This window comes from Saccostrea echinata, unplaced genomic scaffold, assembly GCF_033153115.1.
Source record: "Saccostrea echinata isolate AGI-Se365-2 ecotype Australia unplaced genomic scaffold, CSIRO_AGI_Sech_v1 ptg000043l, whole genome shotgun sequence".
NCBI lineage: Eukaryota > Metazoa > Mollusca > Bivalvia > Ostreida > Ostreidae > Saccostrea > Saccostrea echinata.
The window spans coordinates 1,475,958-1,499,551 of record NW_026889792.1 but is presented as its reverse complement, the minus strand read 5'-3'; the positions used below and the strand labels follow the sequence as shown (position 1 = coordinate 1,499,551).

The window sequence follows — 23,594 nt, the reverse complement described above, 5'->3', positions numbered from 1 at the left end:
ACCATTTTATAGTTAACTCATTCAAAGCTGAACTATGTTACAAATATTGATTTTTATTTTCTATTGCCAATACTTATAATAGTTTACCTAGAGTAAATTATTTATACTCAGTTCCTTTAAACTGTTAAAATTTCTATCTCTTGATATACAATTATTTTAATTGTTACAGAAATTTTAGATTAAGAATTTTTATAATCAATTAATTAATATTTTTTTTAATAAAAAAAATTTGAACAACGATAATCCTGTAGATGGAAAGATAACTCTTGTAGATAGATGCATTTTTTTTGCAAGCACAGAAAACAATGTGATATTCTGGTTTAAAAAGCAAAGCTTCAGTATGTTTTCTAATGTGAATTAGATAGGTATGATAGTAAATATTATTTTCATACATACATCATATATTTATTTTGATGGTGAGATAAAAAATTATTGATCTTTCTATTCACCATATCAAATTTTCTTCATATCATGATTAGACATAATATATATTTCTGAAAAAGTAATCATTTTCTTTTTGAATCTAATGCTGTTGTTGTTGATGAAATTCAATGTTGGGAATTTAAAAAAAAAATGATTAAATTTGGAGCAGAGTGATATTTCACCTTAAGATCATCTTCACCTTGGTCACATGCTGTACCTGCATTTGATCAGCTTGCTGTAATATTGTAAATTCATATAAGAAATTTTTGCTTGCCCTAAGGACAAACGCAATGTAGTTTGAACTTTATTTGCATTTTTCCCTGCAGTTGAAGAGTTCCAATACTTTAAGGAACTGAGTGCTACATTTTAATGTTTAAATATGCTGTTGTACACTTCTTCTAAAACAAGTTTTGATAAACAAAACATCTAGAATATATGTTTAGTAATTTTTGTATTTTTTCTTTGAATTATACAAGAATTGTCATCAATTGATATCTTTTCAAACCCCCTGGTAATGCATGATGATTTTTTGCCTACGAACAATTGATGGCAATATAATCTTATATTAAAAATATCTTGAAAAATTATCAGTAGATAAGGTACGTTGCGTATGTCCTTAAAAACAGTACGAATCAGTTTGTGTACGACTTACTTCAAAACGGTTTGGTTCAATCTTCATCAAATATGTGTTTCATTGGATGTGATTACAAAGTGGTAACATATTCAAAGCGTGTTGATGAGAGTGGAAAGGTTTGGAAACGTGAAAAGCGGGAATTGTTTTACAGAATGACACGGTAAAATTCTTATTATTTTGAAATTGTAACCCCATTTTGTAAATTATGACTTGGAAACTTTAAATCACATCCAGGTTACAGCTATTTGCACCTACTTTTTTTAAAGGCTGATTTTAAAAGTGTTTAAGAAGGCATGACATTAAGGAGGAAATTCGAATGTTTGTACTGTTATCAGTATCTCAATAATATAAAAAATAATATTTTTAAAGAATCAGTTAAACGCATTAAATATACATGAATCAACAAGATTTTGTTTCTCAACTGTAGTATTTTTATAGATTGGTAGAGGCGCGATCTCTAATACGTAACAAAATGGAAAATGATTTCAACCTAGTTGTAGTCAAGTACACAGGTCCAGTCCAAAGACTATTTCTACCTACGTAGCTATTAATAGCTACCTAGGTATTTAAACCTACCCAAAGTAGCTATTTTTACCTACTTTTTGTATTACTTGCTGCAGTTGCATTTTGTGTCCAAACGGCCGAACATAGTTAGAATAATCTAACTGTATCTCGGGACAGGCCCTCACCACAGTTAGAATGCCTCCCATATACCCGTAATGTAGCAGAAAATTGCAGAATCACTCCGAAACGATTTTGGAGAAAATTAATGAAGTTGCATTGAAAATAACAGTCAAATTAATCATAACAAGCCTTTTTGAGACTGTAAATACCTTTCATCTAAACATTTAGTCCATATAATGGAAGAATTCAACACTTTTTCACCGACGTTTTTACTCGTTTGAAATTTACACACCATGTTGACATTTGGAACTCTTGGGATTTTTCATAGTAAATGCACAGAGTTAGAGTTATCTCCCGTATTTTCTTTGCTACATAGGCAATACACGGAACGCATTCTATCGTTAAACTGGGTCCGTAAGACATTTATCATTAACGATAGAACATTCTATCTAGGCCGAACAGTGCAACATGGTGAGTACCAGATTTCTTGATACAGTCACACTAATGATGAATGCGACAAAATTTCGGCCAAAAAATGATTACTTCGTAAATTAACAATTTTACATAGTAATTAATTCAAAATTGTCAATTTTCGAAGTGATCATTTTTTGAAGGGGCTATTAGGGGATCAAAGTTGTACATTGAAGAATATAGGCAAAAATCTTTAAAAATCTAATATCAGTAAAATTTAGAAGAAAGCACCCTCAGGTAGTGTAGGTGTAGTTTGTTCAAATTATGGGGGTAGGTTGAGGCCCCAGTAGAAGATCAAAATTATACATGGGAATATGTAGGAAAATGTGCTTAAAATCTTCTTTCCAAGTACAGCAGGACTAGCTATTATTAGTGATTTTAAAATGCAAGCATCCCCAGATATTGCAGATTGCAGATTTAATGCAGCTCATTGAGGTAAACTCTACCTGTACCCCTTAGTGGGCCCCTTAATTGAGTGTGATAATTTGATGATGTTTTTTTGGTGGGTAGAAGTTTTCCCGTTTTGCACACATTTGATAATTACGTAAAGAACAATAGGTATGAATTGTGTCTTCATAACTATTAAAGTCTGCTTACTAATACTAATGTATTAAAGAATTGAAAGACAACACACCAGCAGATTCAAGTTTGTTCATGGCCAGAGGGATAGGATGGGGCCCCAATTGTGGTGCAGTTTTACATGGTATATGTATATGTGGAAATATGTTTTAAAAATTTTCTTCTGAAGTACAGCAGGATCATGATAAGTGATATAAATATGCAAGTATCCTCAGGTATTGCAGATTCTAGTTTTGTTAAAACATAGCTCCCAGAATCGTTGTAAACCCACGGTCGGTCTTGTTTCTCTTATGAGAAGCGAGACAGACTGTGGGTTTCTGACAATGAGCCCCCAGATGATGGGGTGAGGCCACAAATGACAATAGCCATTAGGGTATCAAAGCTTTACAAGGAATATATTGCGAAAAATCTTATGAATTCCCCTCATGGACAACAAACATTATCAGGTCTTATAGATTCAAGTTTTTGACCCTTGGGAGTATGGTTGGGCTGCAGTAGAGAATCAAATAAAAATAAATCTTTAAAGAAATCTCCTTGTATAGAACAACATGGTCATGATTAGTTATATTGATATGCAAGCATCATCATGAAGTTTAGGTTCAAGTTTGTTGTCATAGCTGTTCAAATAATGACCGCGTTTGGTAGGGCCAATGTCTTAAAGAAAAGCAGGGCCAAGGCGACTCAGGCAAGCATTGTACCCAATGGGTCTCTTGTTTCTTTTACCATTAGCTTGAGGCAAAACATGCATAAAAAAGGAAATATCCCAGTTCACTGTAAGCTGCCTGAAAAGGATGACAAACTTCTTATGATTTTTTCCACCATAAATTGATATTTTATTTTAATGCAAAATTTGTAGCTCTCTGTCATCCTATATGCCAAATTATTCAGTCCAGAGAGCTTTAGATATGCATTCAGCAGACAATAAGTTTTGTTAATCCATTAAGTTAACTAAATAGATCTTTTATTCGTCTTTGATTTCAGAGGAAACACTGAATTAGGGGACATAACTCCTCACAACATTAAGCAACTAAAACTCCTTAACCAAGTTGTCTTTCCTGTCACATACAATGACAAATTCTATAAAGATGTTCTAGAGGTGGGAGAATTAGCAAAATTAGGTAAGTGTTTTGTTCTTACACATCTATCTTATTTAAATAGGAATAATAAAATATAAAGTATTTCAGGGATATTTTTCTGGAATGCAGACTGTATTTTATTTGTCAATACAGCGTACTTCAATGACATTGTGGTTGGAGCAGTGTGTTGTCGAGTGGACACTTCCGACCAGCAGAGACGACTGTACATTATGACTTTAGGCTGCTTAGCTCCATACAGAAGATTAGGCATCGGTAAACATTTATATTGACTCTGAAACCTTTATTTTATTTGTAAAGATGATATTTAAAGCTATTTCCAAAATAAAGGCATAAACACAGGAAAAAGCCATTCACAGAAGTTCTCCTGCAGTACAAGCTTCTTGATCCCTATACAATTGTTTGATGGCTTTAACAATATTCTAATGTTTTAGGTACAACAATGGTTGATGGCTTTAATGATTAACAATATTCTAATGTTTTAGGTACAACAATGGTGGAGCATGTCCTGAAGATCTGTGAAGAAGATAATAATTTTGATAATGTATTTCTGTAAGTGATGCTCAGATTTTCCTGTATAAATATTAACCAACAATACTCTAAAGACCATTTTGTTCTGATACAAATTCTAGATGTAAAGGTGATATATACCAAATTATTTTAGCTTTGAATTGTCATTCATGAATCCCAGCAAAGGGCATCAATTTCAATTTTTATACAATGTATTTATGAATATTTATTTAACCCCTAAATACTTTTCATTGTGTGAATGATTTTGACTTTCAAGTCTTAAACAGACCCCCCTTTCTAACATATAAACAGAAAGGGTTGTTTAACATTTTTATGATAATAAAGAAAGATATTTTCTTGCAGACATGTCCAAGTGAACAATGAGAGTGCAATAAAATTCTATGAGAAGTTTGGTTTCGAGATTGTGGAAGAAAAAAAGAATTATTATAAACGTATAGAGCCAGCGGATGCGTATGTGTTACAAAAGTCATTCCGTAAAAAAGACAAAAGTGAAAGTAAAGACAATAAAGAACAAGATGGAGAAAATTGAAGCCGAGGAACGCCCAGTATTTACATAAACAGCTCTTGCTTTGTTTTCAAGGAATTATTTTGTTTTTGTTTTTATGTACAAATAATAATTTTTAGAACTAAGAACACAATGGAGGAAAACTAGTTTTTGAGAATTCAATTTCAATTTGTAAACATACTTTACTTCTCTTGCACAAATGTTTCTTTTTGTTTTATTTTTCAACTTTAATATATTTTCTACACATATTTACATGCATAACTTTTCAAAATCAAAATATATAAATGAAGCAAACAATTGTGTTTACTCATAGTTCTAACAAACTGAATCAACAAAGATTCAATATTGGAAATGAAAAGCATGTTCTCCATTATATATGTAGATACATGTACATACATGTATAAATGTTCATTGTTACATTTATTTTGGTAAAAACATTCATATACATGTATATATCTACAATGTATTAACTTTTTTCTGCTCATATAAAATTGAATGATCAGTTAATTGCCTCTGGTTATTTTGAATATAGTACATGAGGTTTACTTTTGAGGGATTCATAGCATTGTATGCCTTAATGGCAGTACAGAAGTTTGTGAGATTCCCTTCCCTTCCCTTACTTTCGGTAAATACAAATGGAAACATATTTGGGGAAAGGGGAATTGTAATTGAAATATTTGCTAATTATTATAAAATAAGCATTCTGAGAATATTGATTAAGCAATGCATATAATATGGATGAACAATTTCTAAAACAGGGTAAGTTGTTGGCAGGCGGGTTGATGAGGCGGTCTCGTTTGGGGTCATCATTTCGTAGGTTCTATGGTTGATGCAATGAACTTGTCAGCAAATACAGTTTGTCATTAAATCAAATGCTGACTGACGTTTTTCATACTAATTGTTGGGCCTTTGTTTGCACCCTGAGTTGTCAACGGATTTTTCCGTTATTACATGTACTCGATCATGAAAAGGAGCACACAGTGGGTGTGACGGGTCGGCAAGGGATGCTCACTCCTCCATGGCACCTGATTGTTTTAGAGGTCCATGTTTGCTCTGCTCCAAAATTTGTATTGTTTAGTGGACTTTTGAGCTTGAATACTGTTCATTATCTCCATACATTTCATTGTATCAGTGTAGTGTAATATTTTGATACTGTGGCATATTGAACCAGGTTATGTTACTTACATTATGTAACCTGAACATCCAATCTAATTCACTTCGCCAAATGTTACGAGTAAATGCTCACATTTATGCCTTGTTAAATAGTAAAGATTTGGCAAATGTAGTACTTGAATAAACTGATATTATTTGATATGTACATGTATGTTAAGTACATGTACATTAAAGATACATACTATAAACAAATTTTCTTATCTCTAGCTAAGAAGAGTTACATTGCTGTTTCTTCCAATATATCTTTCAATTGAAATCTAAATAGAACATTTTGATTGTGTTTAATGTAAAAATAGACTATCAGTAATGTTTCCAGAAACTGTACAGTAACAAAACTTCATATATTTTTTATAAACTTCTCAAAAATTATATTGAATTGTAAAGTTTCATTTTCCCACTTTTCACTAAATTATGTGGTGGCACCTATTTACCGGGTACAAGCAAAGATATTAGAATTTTGAGAAAAAAAGAAAATTCTTTGTGTTCTTTATCCTTAAAATACAAAAGTGAGCACAGAGCTATTAGTTTGAACAAGTACATGACTGTTAAAGCGACACTTGTACCTGTAACAGGAAGGGAGAAAATGTGATGGACTAAAAAAAGAATTCTCATGCGTTTTTCTGCTATGAACAGAAATGTACCTACACTCGGTCCAGTTTCTGTAAGGTTTTAATCCAAGAATGAAGCCGAGCCAGGTATGGAATTTACTAACCAGGTATCATCCCGTACCCTGTAACTAAAAAACTATGTAACGAATTTACCCCACCGATAAAATATTTATGCATTGTCTGTGGTTTGTAAAATTGTTTTTCTCACTATATATATGTTTCATCACTCATACAATGCCTATTATGACGTCACGTTGTGTGACGTAATGTTGTTTTTGCGAGTGTTTCGTGCTGTAATAACGTACTGACAGTTTTGAAGACTTTCAGTAAAGGGAGAAAAAGGTTCCATCTTCGTTACTTACATTAGTTAACTGTAACATTGTCAACAGACACTCGGTAAATCGCGTGAACTCGAGTTGTTCGAACGTTACAAAAGAACGATAACTCCGTATCGACCATGTATTGATTTTCAAGCGACTAGGTATAAGTAATACACCCCCTTCACGTGACAGACTTCAACCAATCGTAAGCCAGGATTTCATCGAAAAATCAACAGAGGTGGGGTAAATATATATCTTTGGATTTTCTTTTTTTAGGCCCCGCATGAACAAGACTGATGAAAGAAGATTTGTTAACTGGCTATATTGTAACACTTTTGAAAAGCTACAAATTTTTAACTTGTGGGTCACGGTAATTATAGTGCAACATAACATGCTGTTTTGAAGTTGATGGCAGTAAGAGCTTTGCCCACACCTGATTTGAATATTATACCAAGTTTATTTCGAGGCTTTCACGCAATAATGGTGCATGCGATTTGACAAGAACTTAACTCATAGTTATGTCCCGCCCGCGTGGTACAGTGGTTAGAACGTCTGCTCTAGAGTGGCGAATTAAGGAGTTGATCCTTACGTCGCGGGTTCGAATCCCACTGTGAGAAGTGGAGACCGGTCCTTCGGATGAGAGTCATGAGACCGTATAAACTGAGGTCCCGTGTCGCAGTAGGTGCTGGCACGATAAAGATCCCTCACTGCTCAATGGCCGTAAGTGCCGAGCATAGGACAAAATTTGCAGCTCTCCACCGGCAAGTGGTGGCGTCTCCATATGAGTGAAAAAATCTCGAGAGGGACGTTAAAAAACATACAAACAAACATAGTTATGTCCCGACATCTAACGTCTGGTTTTCCTGTCACACATTTGATAAACACCTCCCTATGTACTGATGTATATGAAGGTGAAGTACATGTACACACCAACTACAAATCTCATTCGTTATTATTCAATTTTTATACAGAATTCTGAAAGGAAATGTTTCTTGGTTTGACTTCTGGGACTTAGACAACTTAATGGCTTCCAAATCTACACGAATCCTCACTTTGTTTTGCATGTATTTGTCTGGAGAAATGGGTTTTTAAACAATGTTAAAAAGATGTCCACAGAAGTATACCATCGGAAATTGAAAAAAACCCACAATTTTTTTGTATAAAAATAGTTTTATTGTATTGTAAAATAATGCATTTATAAAACAAAGGTACAATATAAAAACATTTTATAAAAATAGCGCCAGTTGTGTAGATACCCTTTAACGTAATGTATACATTGTTAATGTGTAACAGTTATACCATACAGTTATAGGGAAAGCTTGGTATACAAAATACATGTTAGTTGATATACAAATATACAAGCATTGAAGCAATACTTCTGTATACTGTATACATATAAATAATTCAGAGTTGTTAGATTTAGCTGATACTTAGAGAAATGAAAGCTAAACAAGTATCTGCATTTTTTTTAAATCACAAAATTTAAAGAATGTTAAAGGAATTGTGGATAAAATGTACACTTCAGCACCTTGTATGGTAATTTGGGAAATTAAAGTTTCTACATATATAACTGTTGACAATTTGTTGAGTCGCCCACCCCTTAAAAGCCTGACCTAGCCTATAATATTGAACACATTATGGACCGCTGTAGACAAAAGACTAGCCAAACAATGATTAGCTGTTTCTGGTAACTTGATCGTTAAGTCAGATTGGATGTAAATCTCGGTGGCAAGGATTTCCATCTTCATAACATGGGACTGAAAGAAAACACATATATACACATAAGGAATGGATCTTTATCTATTCTACTTATATGTATTACGTTAAAAAGATGTGTTAATTTGATAGGTTTTAGATTATTGGTATGAGGTCTCTAATCTATCAAACTGAATGTGAAGCTTCAATATGGTTGTTATAAAAAGTTATTAAAGATTATGAGAGCAGTAAATATATATGACATGCAAGTACAGGTGAGACCAGGCATTTATTATACAGGTAGCTCTCAGAATATAGCCAATTTAAAAGAATCATTAATCATCATTATTACAAAAACACAAAGGTTTTTTGTGTCCATTTTTAAAAAAAAATTCTTTGTTTTAACAGATGAGTTTATGAAGTCACGTATTGAAGCTAGAGATAAATCTGCAATTGTAGGCTTGTTAAGATTAAAGAAAGCCATTCGAAGCTTCAGTAAAGTAGTTAGTGAAATAATACTCGTGAAGGGTATAGTACACTAACACTATAACAGCGTAACGAGTATAAAATATTTATACTTCATAAAATGATACAAATTCAAAATATACTTAACTCGTTGCATAATAATATAACTTGCTAATTTGTACAAAGACAATGGAATAACATTTGGCAGTATGTATGCAATTTAGTTGTAGATTTCTCGAAATAAGGAGTATTAACAATATTGACCGATGCCCTTACATCTTCGTGTCATCATTTGGTTTTCCATTCAGAGGGAGATCACCAGAACCTGGGAAACCCTCCTCGGCGACATTCCATTGGTTCTGGTCGTCAAACAGCTGTTCTGCTTTAGGACTGTCTAAGAAGGGGATGCGAAGGATGAAACCTGGAAAATAATTTTGACAATATAAATATTGCATGTAGTTGGCTGGGTCTCAGTTGATGATAATTTTCAGTACTATCCAGTGGTCACATTTACTTAAAATATAAACGAAACTCCAATTTCTCCGAGTTCGTTTATATTTTAAGTAAATGTGACGATGGTTCGCTTTTACATCTATACATGTACATATATAAGAAATGCATAGCCCCTGGATAGTACTGATCGGCACGGATGACTCTAAATTGGCACGAAAAAAAACTAATATTCGATATCAATGGTGGATGAATACATGTTACTTCATATTAGGCAAGTACAATGTAATATCGGGGATGGGGAACTTCTTCCAAGAGTATAATGATTTGATAAGGACAGATGATAAAAACAACATTTTCCCCCAAATCATGAAAATAACAAATAATTCTACGTTTATATTAGTAAAATGAATAAGTTTTAATGATTTTACTGGTCGCTGCGGCGTGTAGTATGCAAATCTTACGATGTACGTTTTGTTTACGTTTTATTTATTTCAACGTGCATCACTCTGTAATGCATTGACCTGTGAAATTGATATCGAATATCTTTAATACCCCCCCCCCCCCCCCCCGACATGGCAGAGCATACAGAAGTCTTTTTTTTCGCACCCAAGTATATCACAATGACAATGAAGGAGACCTCCATTCAGGTAAAATCTGATAAGCGAAATACACTGACCCGTGAATAAAGCTGAGGCTTACCTAGTTGCTGGAGGATTACAGTCTAGAGGAGAAAAATATGGCTGACATAGATAACTCTTTTCCTTTTATGATTACCTGTAATGACCCCGCCCACTATAGCTATAATCAAGGTCACGCAGAGTGCAGCCATTTGATATCCCCCCTGCTCTATAGCTGACCGTCCTCCCGTCATGACCATTGTGGTGTTGGTACCAATGGTTGTGTTCTTCATTGTTGGTTCCATTGCAGTAAATATAGAATACAGACTGTAAAAAAATAATTTGCAAGAAAAATTTAATTTGATTACCTCCTGTCATTTAACTTAACATTCCTTTTCCCTATACTAGCTTTTCCGTGACCTCTCACCTGTCGCCCCAGGTATCTTTGCTGGACAGAGCGGCGGCTACAGCTCCTCCTATAGCCGCCAATATTCCCGGCATTCCGTGCAGATTGTTCACTCCACAAGTGTCATGAATTTTGAGTTTCGATGAAAGGGCAGGCTAGATATGAAGAAAGAAATTTTTTATTTTGTTATTTTTTTCTTATCTTTGGGAAGAGAGAGAGAGAGAGGACTCACTGTTAAGTACTTGTATCCTAGCGTAGAGATGACCCCAGCAACTGTGCCTAGCAGCATGGCACCCCAGGGCTGGATAGGCATATGAGCAGAGGTTCCCACCGCTACACCCCCCGCCAGAGTAGCGTTCTGAATGTGAACCTATATAATAATGTATCAAACATCTTAAATATCTCAATATTCATCCTCTCACAATCTATGTTTTTTTAAAGTTGGTACAAGACAAAACTCTCGTCCAATTTTCGACATATACTATTGGAGTTCAATGCATTAAAAAAAACCTAGCTCTCTAACGCTAACCTTACCCTAGCATTCCAACCCTATCACTCGATCAGCCCTAGCCCTCATTGTACCTTATTTTGTGTTTCGAGATTTTCTCCAACTTTTAGAATTTTGATCTTATTTGTAATAGTAGTGATTCAGCTACTAAATATCCCGTTATGTTCTCCAATAAGCCATCGATAAATCCAATAAATATCAAGTATGTAGTATTCGAAAAATTCTTTAATGGCATTTGTATTAAAACTGTTTAAACTATTACATGTATATCTATTAACTTATTTCTAGAAATCTTTGTTGAATGTCTTTGTGGTGGCTTTTATTTTACAACTTAAACATATTTCTAGACAGATAGGGTTATAATTATACGATATCCTCGTAGAAACCAGAATCGTATGGAATTTCAGACAAAAATCCATAAAATCGAGTGTCAGTTTCTTTGCATTTAAATGAACGTCCGAAAGTACCATTTCGTATCAATCTTAAAAAAGATTTTTTTTTTCTTTAAAAAAAAATGGTGAGAAAAAACATCCTCTGCTGTGAAACCCTATCTCGTCCTTACCACTAATTCATTCTGAAGGAGAATTAAAACGTCATGGAGAACCACAGGGACATTGAAATCACACCTTGTAGGTTGACATCTACTTTTGTGTGGATTGTGATGGATGTGGCCTGTGAAAATCACACTGCCAATGTTTTGCTTTATCATGTCTAAACTACATTCTTCTCCTTTACTGTTTCTTATAAAGATTTGCAGTTTATAGCATTATTTGGTAACTTAATAGAATTGACTATGGGATTGCCAGGACTTGCATATTATATAATTAACCAAGTTTTGAAGTTCTTATTACTTTTCTGATTATCAGCTTTTTTACAAAGAAAATTCTATTATACTTTAGCCTTACTCTTATTATATACAAAATTAAATTAAATTGTATCTAAAACAGCTTTAATTTATTTCAATGCCAAGTTTATCATGCAGTGTATGGATGAGAAATAGTGGTGAAAGGATATTATCTACGTTACTTATATTTTAAGCAATGACTTAAAAAAAAACGTATATCTTTTTAAAGTTGGTTAAGCATATTAAGCATGTCAATTTCTGCTCAAGAAAAGAAGAAGAGTTATCGATCTTTTTTCTCACCATTTCAAATTTCCCGCGCTTGTCCACGAGAGAGGAGATGATGAAGGTGGTGACGGTACAGGCGAGGAGAGAGAGGTAGGTGTTGATGACTGCACGGTGCTGCTGATCCCCTTCTACAGCCCCTCCATTAAAACTCGGCCAATACAGCCACAGAAATACAGTACCTAGAATATTGTTGACAGTTCCATTATTTGAAATCTTTATTATCGATCATATCTGTTTCATACTTGGTAAAGTGCTATTCCCGAACTTCGCAAAGTGAAATAGTATCTTTTTCGAAACTGCTTTGCCGTCAACGGGATACAAAATGAAGAGGGGGATGGGGAGCACACGTGTTACGAATGACTGAGGATTGGATCTTAATGTCTTGAGGGCGGTAAAAAGTTGAATTCTATAATGCTTTTACTTTTCTTAAACACTGCTATTAATTTTAATCGTGAAATACAGTAATCATACTCAAAAGTCGAATTAAAGGAAAATAATTGAGAGCAGAGCTAACACAGATCCTTTAAAATGAAGTGCCATTAGGTGGAGGAGTAAGCATTCCCTGTCGACGGGTCCAGCCTGTCGTGAGCCCTTTGTCTTGATCGAGTATAAATGGAAAAATCTGTAAACAATTCAGTATAAAAGTAATGACCTAATAATTTGTATTAAGAACGTCAGTCAACATTCAACCTAATGACAGGTTGTATGTATTTTGCAAACAATGTTATTGTATTGACTATAGAATTAGCTAAATGTTGACTTTATCAAAACGAAATTGTCAATACCCTTGTATCATCAATTTCTTTGTCAGTAGCCTACCTCAAATTAGAAATTTTTACATTCACAGTTCATGATCTTGCGTATCGAACCAATTGGCAGACATAAACACCGTATTAAGGTGATGCTTATTACATTGCTGCATATTTAACTTAGGGGAAGTTGACGAAGAAAAGTTGAAATCATCAGGGTGTCTGTTAGCCATCAAAGTTTTTCTAGAGTAAAATATTTAAAAGTGAAACAAATGCATGTACCTGTGCATGTATCCATCTTTTATTTTGAGTCCAGGGGGACATTGAATCAAAGTATGAATGAAAATGAATATTGTTAATTCATAAACGTCGTAGATACGAAGGTTGTTCGGAAAGTTCGCGGACCATTTCAACCTTCGTTATACTGTCTTCAAGAAATTTTAAAATGAGCACATTATCAAATGTAAAATATTTATTTTGTTGGTGTGTAAAGTCTCTCTATCATTCAAATACCACCTGTGTCATGTACACGCAGATGTATGGCTCGCTTTTTACATACTTTCTGCTTCCTCCAGCATTTTCGGAGTTTTGGAGTACAACACAAAATTATATCGTTAACTGCTTCTCCGTGACGTTCTCTGACGTCATCTTTGTTTGCCTTTTTCAATGAGGACTGCCTATCTTCTGAAATTGATTTCTTGCCAACGAAGCAAAATTTCAAGTCATAATTTGGAATATGAAACGATGTAACAATTCTTAATTTGAACGTCTAGGGTTTTTTCCCCTGTTTTTGCGCTATTTTTCAGGGGATATGACTACAGACATTATTAAGTGTATTGATTGTAAATAACGAAATTTTTACCTGCTCCATGATCCGATTTTTGCTTGTTTAAACTCTAAAAAATTTTGAAATATATCAAGGTATTTTTAATATTTTTAATTCACATCATTTGGATTTATTGTTGAAACATTTCTACCAAATTTGGATATAATATGACGTTAAGCAATTTAAAAGTTATGACGGTAGTCCGCGAAGTTTCTGAACAACCTTCGTATATGTAAATGTGCAAGCATCTTTCTCCGTTATCGTCTTCATACCTATCATAGAGAAAAGATCTGAATGATACGTAGCGCCCTCTTTGGTTGATTTTTCCACATCTTCATTATACAGAACACGTGCCACTGCTAGACCAAAATAGGCGCCAAAAGCATGAATGAACATGGACTCCCCGACATCTGCCGTCTGTGCATAAATTTTTAAATTTGCAATAATGTGTCAAAATTCACAGAAGTAAAATACACATGATATCGAGATACATTACGTTATCGTTTCTTACATGCAGTATATGGTAACCAATGTGTTCATTGACTTGAGCCAGAACTACTTCTATAGTAGCCATTATAAGAAGTTGAAGAGGTCCAGTTTTACCCAACACAGCACCAAATGATATGAGAATTGTAGCAGCAGCGAAATCCGCCGTGAGCATCCTGAAAAGAATGTAAAGGGTCAAGGTAAATTTCCAAGTTGATTCGAAAAATACCATAAAATATATATAATACCATAAAATACCATAAAAGTGACACAAAGCGTTAATTTCGAAGACTTACTCCATAACTCCGACCTGCCAGTTGCCTGAGATGGCGGATCTGATGATGATTGCCCATTGAGCTGAGAAAGCCGCCAACAGAAGATTGAAGCTAACCGACGAGTACCCGTATCGCTTTAGAAACGTCATCAAAAACCCAAAGCCAATATAGATCATCACGTGTACATCTTGAAACACTGCAATGTATGAAAATCAAATTGTTATAATATGCTTTTGATTATTTTTTTTTCTCATAGTATATGTTGAAATGGTCGTAAAAGAGAGAAATGATGTGATATTGGTATATGTTATCTATTTTCCATAAAATAAGAAATAAACTACACTTCTTTCCCAAGCGTGAAAAAAAAACCTATGGGTGGGTCCACGTTTTTTAGGGAGTTCCAAAGTCTTTTTTATGCCCCCGTATCGAAGATTCGGGGGTATATAGTTTTTGCTCTGTCCGTCCGTCTGTCTGTCTGTTTGTCCGCAAAAACTTTAACAGTACCAATGACTTTTGATTGGCTGAAGCTAAAGCTTTCATATTTCACATATGTATTCCTTGTGACAAGACATTACTTTGGATACTTTCAAATTTGACCGTTTGACCTTGACCTTGGAATTTGACCCAGTTTTGCAAAATTTTACTGAACGTTAACCTTGGCCATTACTTTTGAACGGTTGGTGCTAGAGCTTTCATACTTCATATGTGTAACCCTTGTGACAAGACCTTTCTTTAGATACCAACAACTTTGACCCTTTGATCTTGAGCTTGGAGTTTTGACCTACTTTTGAAAAAAAATTAATCTTGGGTATAACTTTTGAACAATTGGTGCTAGGGCTTTCATAATTCACAAATGTTATCCTGGTGACAAGTCCTTCCTTTGGATACCAACAACTTTGACCCATTGACCTTGACCTTGGAGTTTGACCTACTTTTGGAAGACTTCAACCTTGGCTATAACTTTTGAACGGTTGGAGCTAGGGCTTTCATACTTCACATATGTAATCCTTGTGACAAGGCCTTCCTTTGGATACCATCAACTTTGACCCTTTGACCTTGGAGTCTGACCTACTTTTGGAAAATTTTAACCTTGGACATAACTTTTGAACAGTTGGTGCTAGGACTTTCATATTTAACATGTCTATTCCTTGTGACAAGACCTTCCTTTGGATATCAACAATTGTAATCCATTGACCTTGACCTTGGAGTTTGATCTACTTTTGAAGAACTTTTACCTTGGCCATAACTTTTGAACGATTGGTGCTACAGCTTTCATATTTCACATGTGTATTTCTTGTAAGAAGACAATTCCGTTGGCATCATTAATTTTGACCATTTGACCTTGACCTAGATATTTGACTTACTTTTAAAAACTTTAACCTTTGCCATATCTATTCAATGGTTGCTGCTAGGGCTTTCATAGTTCACAGGTATATGCTTCGAGACGAGACCTTAAATTACTTTGGGTACCAACATATTATAACAAACTTTAACATTGGCCATAACAGTGGAAAAATAGTGCTCATGCTTTTATATATTATATGTGTATTCCTTGTGACAAGACCTTCCCTTTGGTACCTACTTTTGTGACCTTTTGACCATGGAGTTTGAAAAACTTTAAACTTAACCATATCTTTTGAATGGTTGGTGTTAGGGCTTTCATATTTATATATTATATTTCTTGTGACAAAACCTTCCCTTAGGTAACACTTTCATGACCTTGACCCTAGAGTTTGACCTACTTTTGAAAATCTTTAATCTTGGCCATATCTTTTGAATAATCGTTATTTCCATCTTTTTGTTTAGTGCTAGGGTTTTCATATTTCAGATATTTCTTGTGTTAAGACCTTTCCATGGGTACCATTTTTTTTACCTCTTGACTTGACCTTGAGTTTGACGTGCATCTGAGAATTTTTAACCTTGGCCATTGCTGACATACAGGGGCATCAGCGTTTCACAAACACGTCTTATTCTTCACGTTTTAAAACTACACCGTATACTAGTATACAATACAGAAAAAGCTATAGTGGCATAAGAGAACTATTTCTTCAAATAGATGTAAGAAACAGGCCAAAAGGAAGCAAATTCGGGGGGGGGGGCAACCTTAAAGAAAAATTTAGACAACCAAAAATCAAAAATGCATCAGTATTCATTAATTATTATTGAGAGGACACAACATAATTCAGCTTTGTTTTCCAATGTATAGTTACAGGCACTTGCTTCTGTAATAAAGTTTTACTCCATAGAATAATAATAATAGACACCTGTTTTATACTATATTATACTATCGGGTAAAAAAAATTATTACAGAAACAAGTGTCTATGTGTATAATATATACTGGCAAAACATTAAGGGGGCTCAATTGTGAATTAGCTTTATTTTCCAAAGTAAATTAATACCAGTCTGGCAAGATTATTATTACTACGGGCCATCGAGATAAAAATGACTGGTCTGTGACCATCTAATAATATTTTTGTGCAGAATGACGTCTGGATACAAAATACGTCCTACCACAGTCATTCTCATATAACCTAAACACGATACCACTTTCTTCTTATATCGATACCATGAAAAAATCATGTAGATTTCTGAAAAGAAAGTAATTTATTTGCGCTGTTTGAGATAATTCTTAATATCAGTGCTATTTTTCATGTAAATTCGCATATCAATTGCCTGTTTTGAGAACCATTCATCCTCATCTGAAACAGCAAAGATAACAAAAATGCTACTTCCAGTTTCATTGGATCCCGTTTAATACTTGTATACAAACACAATGCAAAATATTTGATATTCATAAAGTTTCAAATAATTCAAAAACTGCAGGGAGTATAAATGGACGTAAAGAGATGAGGCCTAATTAAGGTTGTTCTCAATGAAATGTTTCTTGTGTCTCCGTAAGTGTATGTGAAGGTGGATCCGGAAGACTGGTGTCATTTTACAGTTAATACTTGTATTTAGTGTGCGACTGCCTCAATCATGGTCATCTTTCATAGTGTGTGTAGAAAATACATAGGGTCAGATAAGGATAATGGACAATTCATTCAGTTCTCACGAAAACAAAATTAATGTACTTGAGAATTTATTCTTAGTGCGGAATAAGACACTGATTATAATGCATGCGCGGATCTAGAGGGGGGTGGGGGTGGGTGGGTGGGGTTCCGGACCCCCCCCCCCCCCCGGAATTTGCAGAGGTATTAAAAGTATATATTGAAGCAAATAAAAAATGACTTTGGACCCCCCCACCCCCCTAGTAAACGTGGACCCCACCATCACCATCACGAAAGAGGTGTTTTTTTTTACGTTCAGGAACTGAATTTTACGTTTTGTCTTTTTTGTTTTTGTTTCTGATATTGTTTTTTTCTTTCTTTTTTTTTTTTTGCATGTCAAGTAATTTTCTGGATTTTTTTTTTTAGCTTGTCAAGAATTTTGGGGGTTGGAAATCTGTTTTCGACTGGGGTGGACTCCCTCCCCCCCCCCCCCCCCCTCCCCCGGAAAAAATTCGTGGATCCGCACCTGTAATGTCTCAGGTATATGGAATGGACACCATTAAGTTTGAAAAGATTGTCTGTCTGTCTGCCACAAAAGCTTTTAGTATTATCTGCTTATGTCTAAGAAATATGTGTTCAATCTTGTCTCAACATCATATATTAATATTAAAAGGGCATTATCACTGACTAATAAAATGTTGAAATAATGTCCAGGCTACAACTTTTCAAAACCGTTGATTGGAATATATTGAAACGTGAGTATGTTGTTGCTGGACCGACCCATAGGATCATATACTGTATTAAGTGTCAAGGTCATGATCGATACATCTCTAGGTGATCCGTGTTACATTATCAAGCGGTACACTGTCATTTGTCCCTTTACAGTACTAATATTTTAAAATCAACTGCACGAAAATGGAAGATGAAAATTAGCGCAATGAAAACAAGATTATAAATGAGGATAAAAAAGCATCTGTAAAATGTAGTCATGTAGTCGTGGAATTCATGGCGAACAACTGAATTACAGTGTAAAATTATCTGTCATAACTTACAAGAGAATGCAGCGTTTAACAAATTTGGAACTGAATTGTTATGAGTGTTATATAATACGTCCCGTTTGCACATTCAAAGGATACCTGACGCATTATAGAGTCTGAAAGTTGAACCTGGGCAATTATAACTAGAATACATGTATTTATAAACATGCCTATAAAAGAGTGCTGTCTCATTCTGTAAATACTTAGTTTATACATGTAAGATTGTTGACAGATAGAATGATAACACATACAGTTACGATAGTTATGTATATGTACTTAAAGATCTTATTTTTATTACATAATATACCGTGTCCTTCTGAATTATAATTGTGTAATGCTAACCGAGAGCCATATCTATTTCAAAGTAAGGAATCGTTCTTGTTGTGATACTGAAGGAAATTTCTAGATTTCTATAAAATTCTGTTTTCGTTCAAGCCATCGGGGATACTGTAGTGGAAAAGGCAAAATTAGACTTCAAATGAGGAATTATAAAAAAACATACAATGCTTTCTTAATTTGTTTTACGAGCATAATCGGTTGCAAAGTGCAGAAAAAAATACATAAGTGGGTTCTGTATATCTTCTGCAATGATAGCAACCTCTGATCCAACAAAAAACTTCATCTTATTGATTATATTTTTATTTGTCTTGAAAATATTTGTAAAATGCTGGTGTAAGGAATTTAAATATTGTACTATCAATCAATACGTTACATTGTACATATACTAGTGTACATTAATACATAATTTTCTTGTGGTGAAATTCCAATCTTCCGACCATGGAAAAAGGCGTATAGACCTAGTAAAAGTTCCCCAGCCAAAAAAAATATCTTCTCTAGTCTTATACTGGGTAAATGTCCACATCTGAATGTTGAGATGTAAAGATAACTTTATATTAAATTAGGTCACAATCTTCATGTAATATTACACTGTTCATAAATATCGTATTTCAACACATAAATCATTAGCATTTGATATTAGACCTGAAATCAGACTATACACTGATAATTAAGTTTGCTTTTTCAATTGATATGTTTAAAAATATGTTAATTTTATGCGACCGACAAATCAGTTTGCAATCGTGTAAAGAAATCATGAGTTCTTCGGGACTTTGGTTACACAACAAACCAGTACAGACAGACCAAGATTGTCAGCAATGCCAAATCAAGCCGTGTAGTTGACGCAGACAAAGCTAAAGAAAATCGAGGCTCCTTGTTCCTCGAAATCTGTTCGCTAAATGCATGATGCAGGGAAAACAATATAAGAATTTCCATGAATTACCGCCGAAAACGAGTCTTTCTTTTATTTTCCTTTCGCTTACTTCTCTATTCTTCGATATTATTGCAATTCAATGTCACTTATTTTTATATCCATGCTTATTATACCCTTCTCAAAGGAAGTTTGGGGGCATATAGGAATCACTTTGTCCGTCTGTCTGTGCAATCTTATCCGGGCTATAACATCGTAATGGAAAATCATTGGAATCTCATTCTTAGTACACAGATTGTTTATAACCTGAGAGTGTGTCTAAACCTTGACTCAGGATCATTTCGGTTAGTTCGAAGTCATAGGCAGAAAAAAATCATTAAATTATTTGTTCGGGGCATATCTTTGTAATGGAAAATTATTGGAAGCTCATACTCGATACAAAGATTGTTTATAACCTGAAAATGTTTCAGGACCATAACTAAGGCCATTTCATTAAGTTTAAGGTCACTGGCAGAAAAAGTGTAAAATTCTTGTACGGGGTATAACTTAGTAGTGGAGAATCATAGGAAACTCATACTTGATACAAAAATTGTTTGTGACCCGAAAATATGTGACGACCTTATCTCAAAGTCATTCCGGCAAGTTAAAGTCAGGGTCAGTGACAGAAAAAGTATAAAATTCTTGTTTGGTCTGCAACTTCTTTATGAAAGAAATTGAAAGTTCATACTTCATTCAAAGATATGTGTAGCCTATGATCTGAAGATTTGTCATGAGCTTAAGCCAAGGTCATTTGATTAAGTTCTAGGTCACTTAAAGAATATTTTTATGCCTGTCCAGACCATATTTTATATAATGGAGAACATTAGAGGTCATACTTATCACAAATATTACATATGATCTGAGGGTATGTATTGACCATGATCCAAGGTCAGACAAGCAAGATCAAAGTCACTGGCAAAAAAGGTGTTTTTATTCGTGTCCTGTCTGTAACTCTCAAATGGAGGCTATTGGGAGTTGATACTTGGCACAAAGATTACTTATGAGTAGTTATGACTTAAGGGTGTGTCATAATCTAATCCAAAGTCATTTTAGCAAGTTCAGGGACATATTTACAAATTTGCAAATTGGCACTTTAAAACAATTGCAGCGGAATATTTTTTTTTGTGAGCTCGCTCACAGGTCTATAATAATTTTCGAATGGAGAAACTTGGCTATCCATATTTCACTTAAACATTACTAAGGATCAGAAGATGTGTCAGTTTTTAAACAAAGGTCATTTTGGCAAGTTCATGGTCACATTTACAAAATTTCAAATTGGCACTTAAAAAAAATGCTGTGGGGGTATTATTTTTTAGCTTTCTAACAGTACCTCTAATCACATTTTACTTTGAAAACTTCTTGGTCTTCATGATGTTTGTACTTCTATAAAGCCTTATGTCATTTCTTCGTATCAATGTAAATTCAGATTAGATTTTTTACTTGCATTTTGATACCGATTCTTCATTGCCTTATTTTTAATTAAAGTTTTCTCCATTATACAAAATGTCAATTCAATTACTAGTATGCAAATCATGAAGCACTTTCAACCACACAATGGTTTAACCTACTGCAAACATGAAAATATACGCTTGAGGGTAGTTTACACTAAGAGTATAAGTATCTTTAGTGGCTCTTGTTTCTGCTACTGATTCGCGTGAAATTAACAAAACGCGAAAACGTTCACATTTATAGTACTTTATAAGATGTATTACATCTTTGCTTTGTTTGTATGTGATTGGATGTACAAAAATGTCCTGCAAAGAAATGTTGAACCTCTCAATGTAACCCTTCCATTTATAGGCTTAGGATGCCAGAATAAATCATATACTGAAAGTGTTATCTAATAAGGACAATTTATCAGCCATACTAAATCCCCCTTTGTAACACTGTTTTACGGTTTTTGATTGTCATTCATGGAGAGCAGACCGATCAAGTCTCAGAACATTGATTCAAAAGCAGATTTTAAAAAGATAATGAGATTGAAAAACAGATTTCAAGTCTTTTCAAAGTAAATTTATGGGAAAGTATTGCATGGTAAATGTATTAAATATTTTTTATAAGCCTCCCTCTGATTAAGATGAACAAGAGCAAAATAGGAATCCCCACGAAAATACTGCAAACTAAACCCTAGTTTTTGATAAGTGTATTGAACTTGTGCACAGCTGTTGCAAGGTTTGCGATAAAGATTTATTTTATGGTAGGGAATACAAACACTAGGTAAACTGAAATCTGGTTTAGTTTTGCAGTAAATCAGTAAGAATGAAACCCTGTAGATAACCTGTGCGCATTTTTCTTCATGCTGTCGTTTTATGTTAATCAAAAACGACTGAATGAATTGAATGGTAAAATGTCATTGTTTACTGTACATGAAGCAGTTAAAAGTTACACTTGGGTTCAAGATTGAAAAAGGGAAGTAATGCATGTTAAATAGTCTATGAAAGAGATCACTACTCGTTTGAAAGCACAATAAGAATAAAATCACAATATGAGATTTAACTAATTGCTTGAAACTTTAGAATTTAAGGATATTCTTTATAAGCAAAATTGTAAAACCAATAAGGGAACCCATATCTTTATTTGTTCGAAAATACCATGGTACTTCAAAAAAGCTTTAATTAAGTCTCTAAGCTTCAGATATCTGGTCGACCTATTTATTCCTTCAATTAGTGGGGTACTATTGCCTTGTTAGAATTTCTAGGTGACCAGAAAACCAGCAAGATGCTTTTGTGACTGAGGGATTCACATTAAGCTGTATAGATAATAATGAGTAAGGCGGACCTGGGTCCAACGAAGCATCAGACGTCACAAAAAAAAAATTAAAAAAACCCATCCCGAATGTTTTTGATAAGTTTCCCCCTAGCTTTTAGCTGCATGAAATCCAGTCACAGAGAAAAGGGACAACATAATGTTTTATTTTCCTCAAAGAAGGACTCTTGCTTGCGGTTTTGTTGAATTTGTCGTATAAAAAAGAACTACAATACATTGTCATGTATATCCGTCCATCAAGAAATATGAATGCTGACCTGAATTGACATCAAACAAAGCCTTGTATATTTGCCTTGTAATTTATGATATGAATTTAACCAAGCATGCCAAATTAAAACATTCACAGGTGTACATCGTTATTTTCATTTGCAATGGGGGCACTTATATATATTGTCTAATTTTTAAACAAAGAAGAAAAAGTGAATCGTCACGAAACCGTAAATATTCATTTTTAATTTAAAAAAAAGAAGAAGATTTTTAATAGTCTTACTTGGATAGACGTTCCCCACTGGGGAGGGGGAGACTGTATCTAAAGGCTTAGCCGTCTCATGATATTCGATCTTAACTCCAAAAATCACCAAAAACACAATCTGTACGACCGCCAGAGAAATAATTAGACGTAAGCTTTGTTTTTCTACCATTGTGAGTTTTCAGTAAGTCCTGAACAAAAACTTTCGACGGATAACACGTAAAGCCTTGACCGAATGCGAAGTAACAGATGTTAATCATGAGCAAACCAATGTGTGTGGTTCCCTCCACCAATCAGAATTGGGCCCAACGTAAACACCCAGTTTTGGTATGTTTATTTCTTTTAATATGGAGCAAAGACGTATATAAAGTCTTCAGCGGAAGAGTTTCTTTAAGCTTTGAAAATACATTTGTATATTTATGAAACGTGCCTAAATACATTCACATGGCATGCAGTGAAAAACTTGTATTACTTTTTTCCCCAAATGCATGTTCATGCAACTCTTTCTCTCTTGTGT

The 23,594-nt window shown here is 34.2% G+C and overlaps 2 protein-coding genes across 2 annotated transcripts; one reads left to right on the top strand and one right to left on the bottom strand.

Annotated features, from left to right (window-relative positions):
• The first annotated feature begins 1,143 nt into the window (after positions 1 to 1,143).
• Positions 1,144 to 5,512, top strand: LOC133201267 (N-alpha-acetyltransferase 50-like). Its single transcript, XM_061337063.1, has 5 exons — positions 1,144 to 1,217; positions 3,713 to 3,849; positions 3,961 to 4,080; positions 4,311 to 4,377; positions 4,699 to 5,512. Exons 1-5 carry the CDS (start codon positions 1,210 to 1,212, stop codon positions 4,883 to 4,885), a joined length of 519 nt encoding a protein of 172 aa, XP_061193047.1. The 5' UTR covers positions 1,144 to 1,209; the 3' UTR covers positions 4,886 to 5,512.
• A 2,600-nt stretch (positions 5,513 to 8,112) lies between these two features.
• On the bottom strand, positions 8,113 to 23,381 carry LOC133201325 (ammonium transporter Rh type A-like). Its single transcript, XM_061337126.1, has 10 exons — positions 23,099 to 23,381; positions 14,593 to 14,767; positions 14,322 to 14,472; positions 14,083 to 14,227; positions 12,251 to 12,414; positions 10,831 to 10,968; positions 10,620 to 10,753; positions 10,350 to 10,519; positions 9,399 to 9,543; positions 8,113 to 8,719 (listed from the first exon to the last, which is right to left on the bottom strand). Exons 1-10 carry the CDS (start codon positions 23,247 to 23,249, stop codon positions 8,707 to 8,709), a joined length of 1,386 nt encoding a protein of 461 aa, XP_061193110.1. The 5' UTR covers positions 23,250 to 23,381; the 3' UTR covers positions 8,113 to 8,706.
• Positions 23,382 to 23,594: the final 213 nt, after the last annotated feature.

Coding starts and splice junctions, on each gene's coding strand:
- LOC133201267 (XM_061337063.1), top strand. Junction 3,850..3,960: donor GGGAGAATTAGCAAAATTAG/GTAAGTGTTTTG, acceptor TTGTCAATACAG/CGTACTTCAATGACATTGTG. Junction 4,378..4,698: donor AATTTTGATAATGTATTTCT/GTAAGTGATGCT, acceptor ATTTTCTTGCAG/ACATGTCCAAGTGAACAATG.
- LOC133201325 (XM_061337126.1), bottom strand. CDS start 23,249: ATGGTAGAAAAACAAAGCTTACGTCTAATTATTTCTCTGGCGGTCGTA. Junction 14,768..23,098: donor AGTGGGGAACGTCTATCCAA/GTAAGACTATTA, acceptor CATACATTGCAG/TGTTTCAAGATGTACACGTG. Junction 10,754..10,830: donor TAGGATACAAGTACTTAACA/GTGAGTCCTCTC, acceptor CTTCATATCTAG/CCTGCCCTTTCATCGAAACT.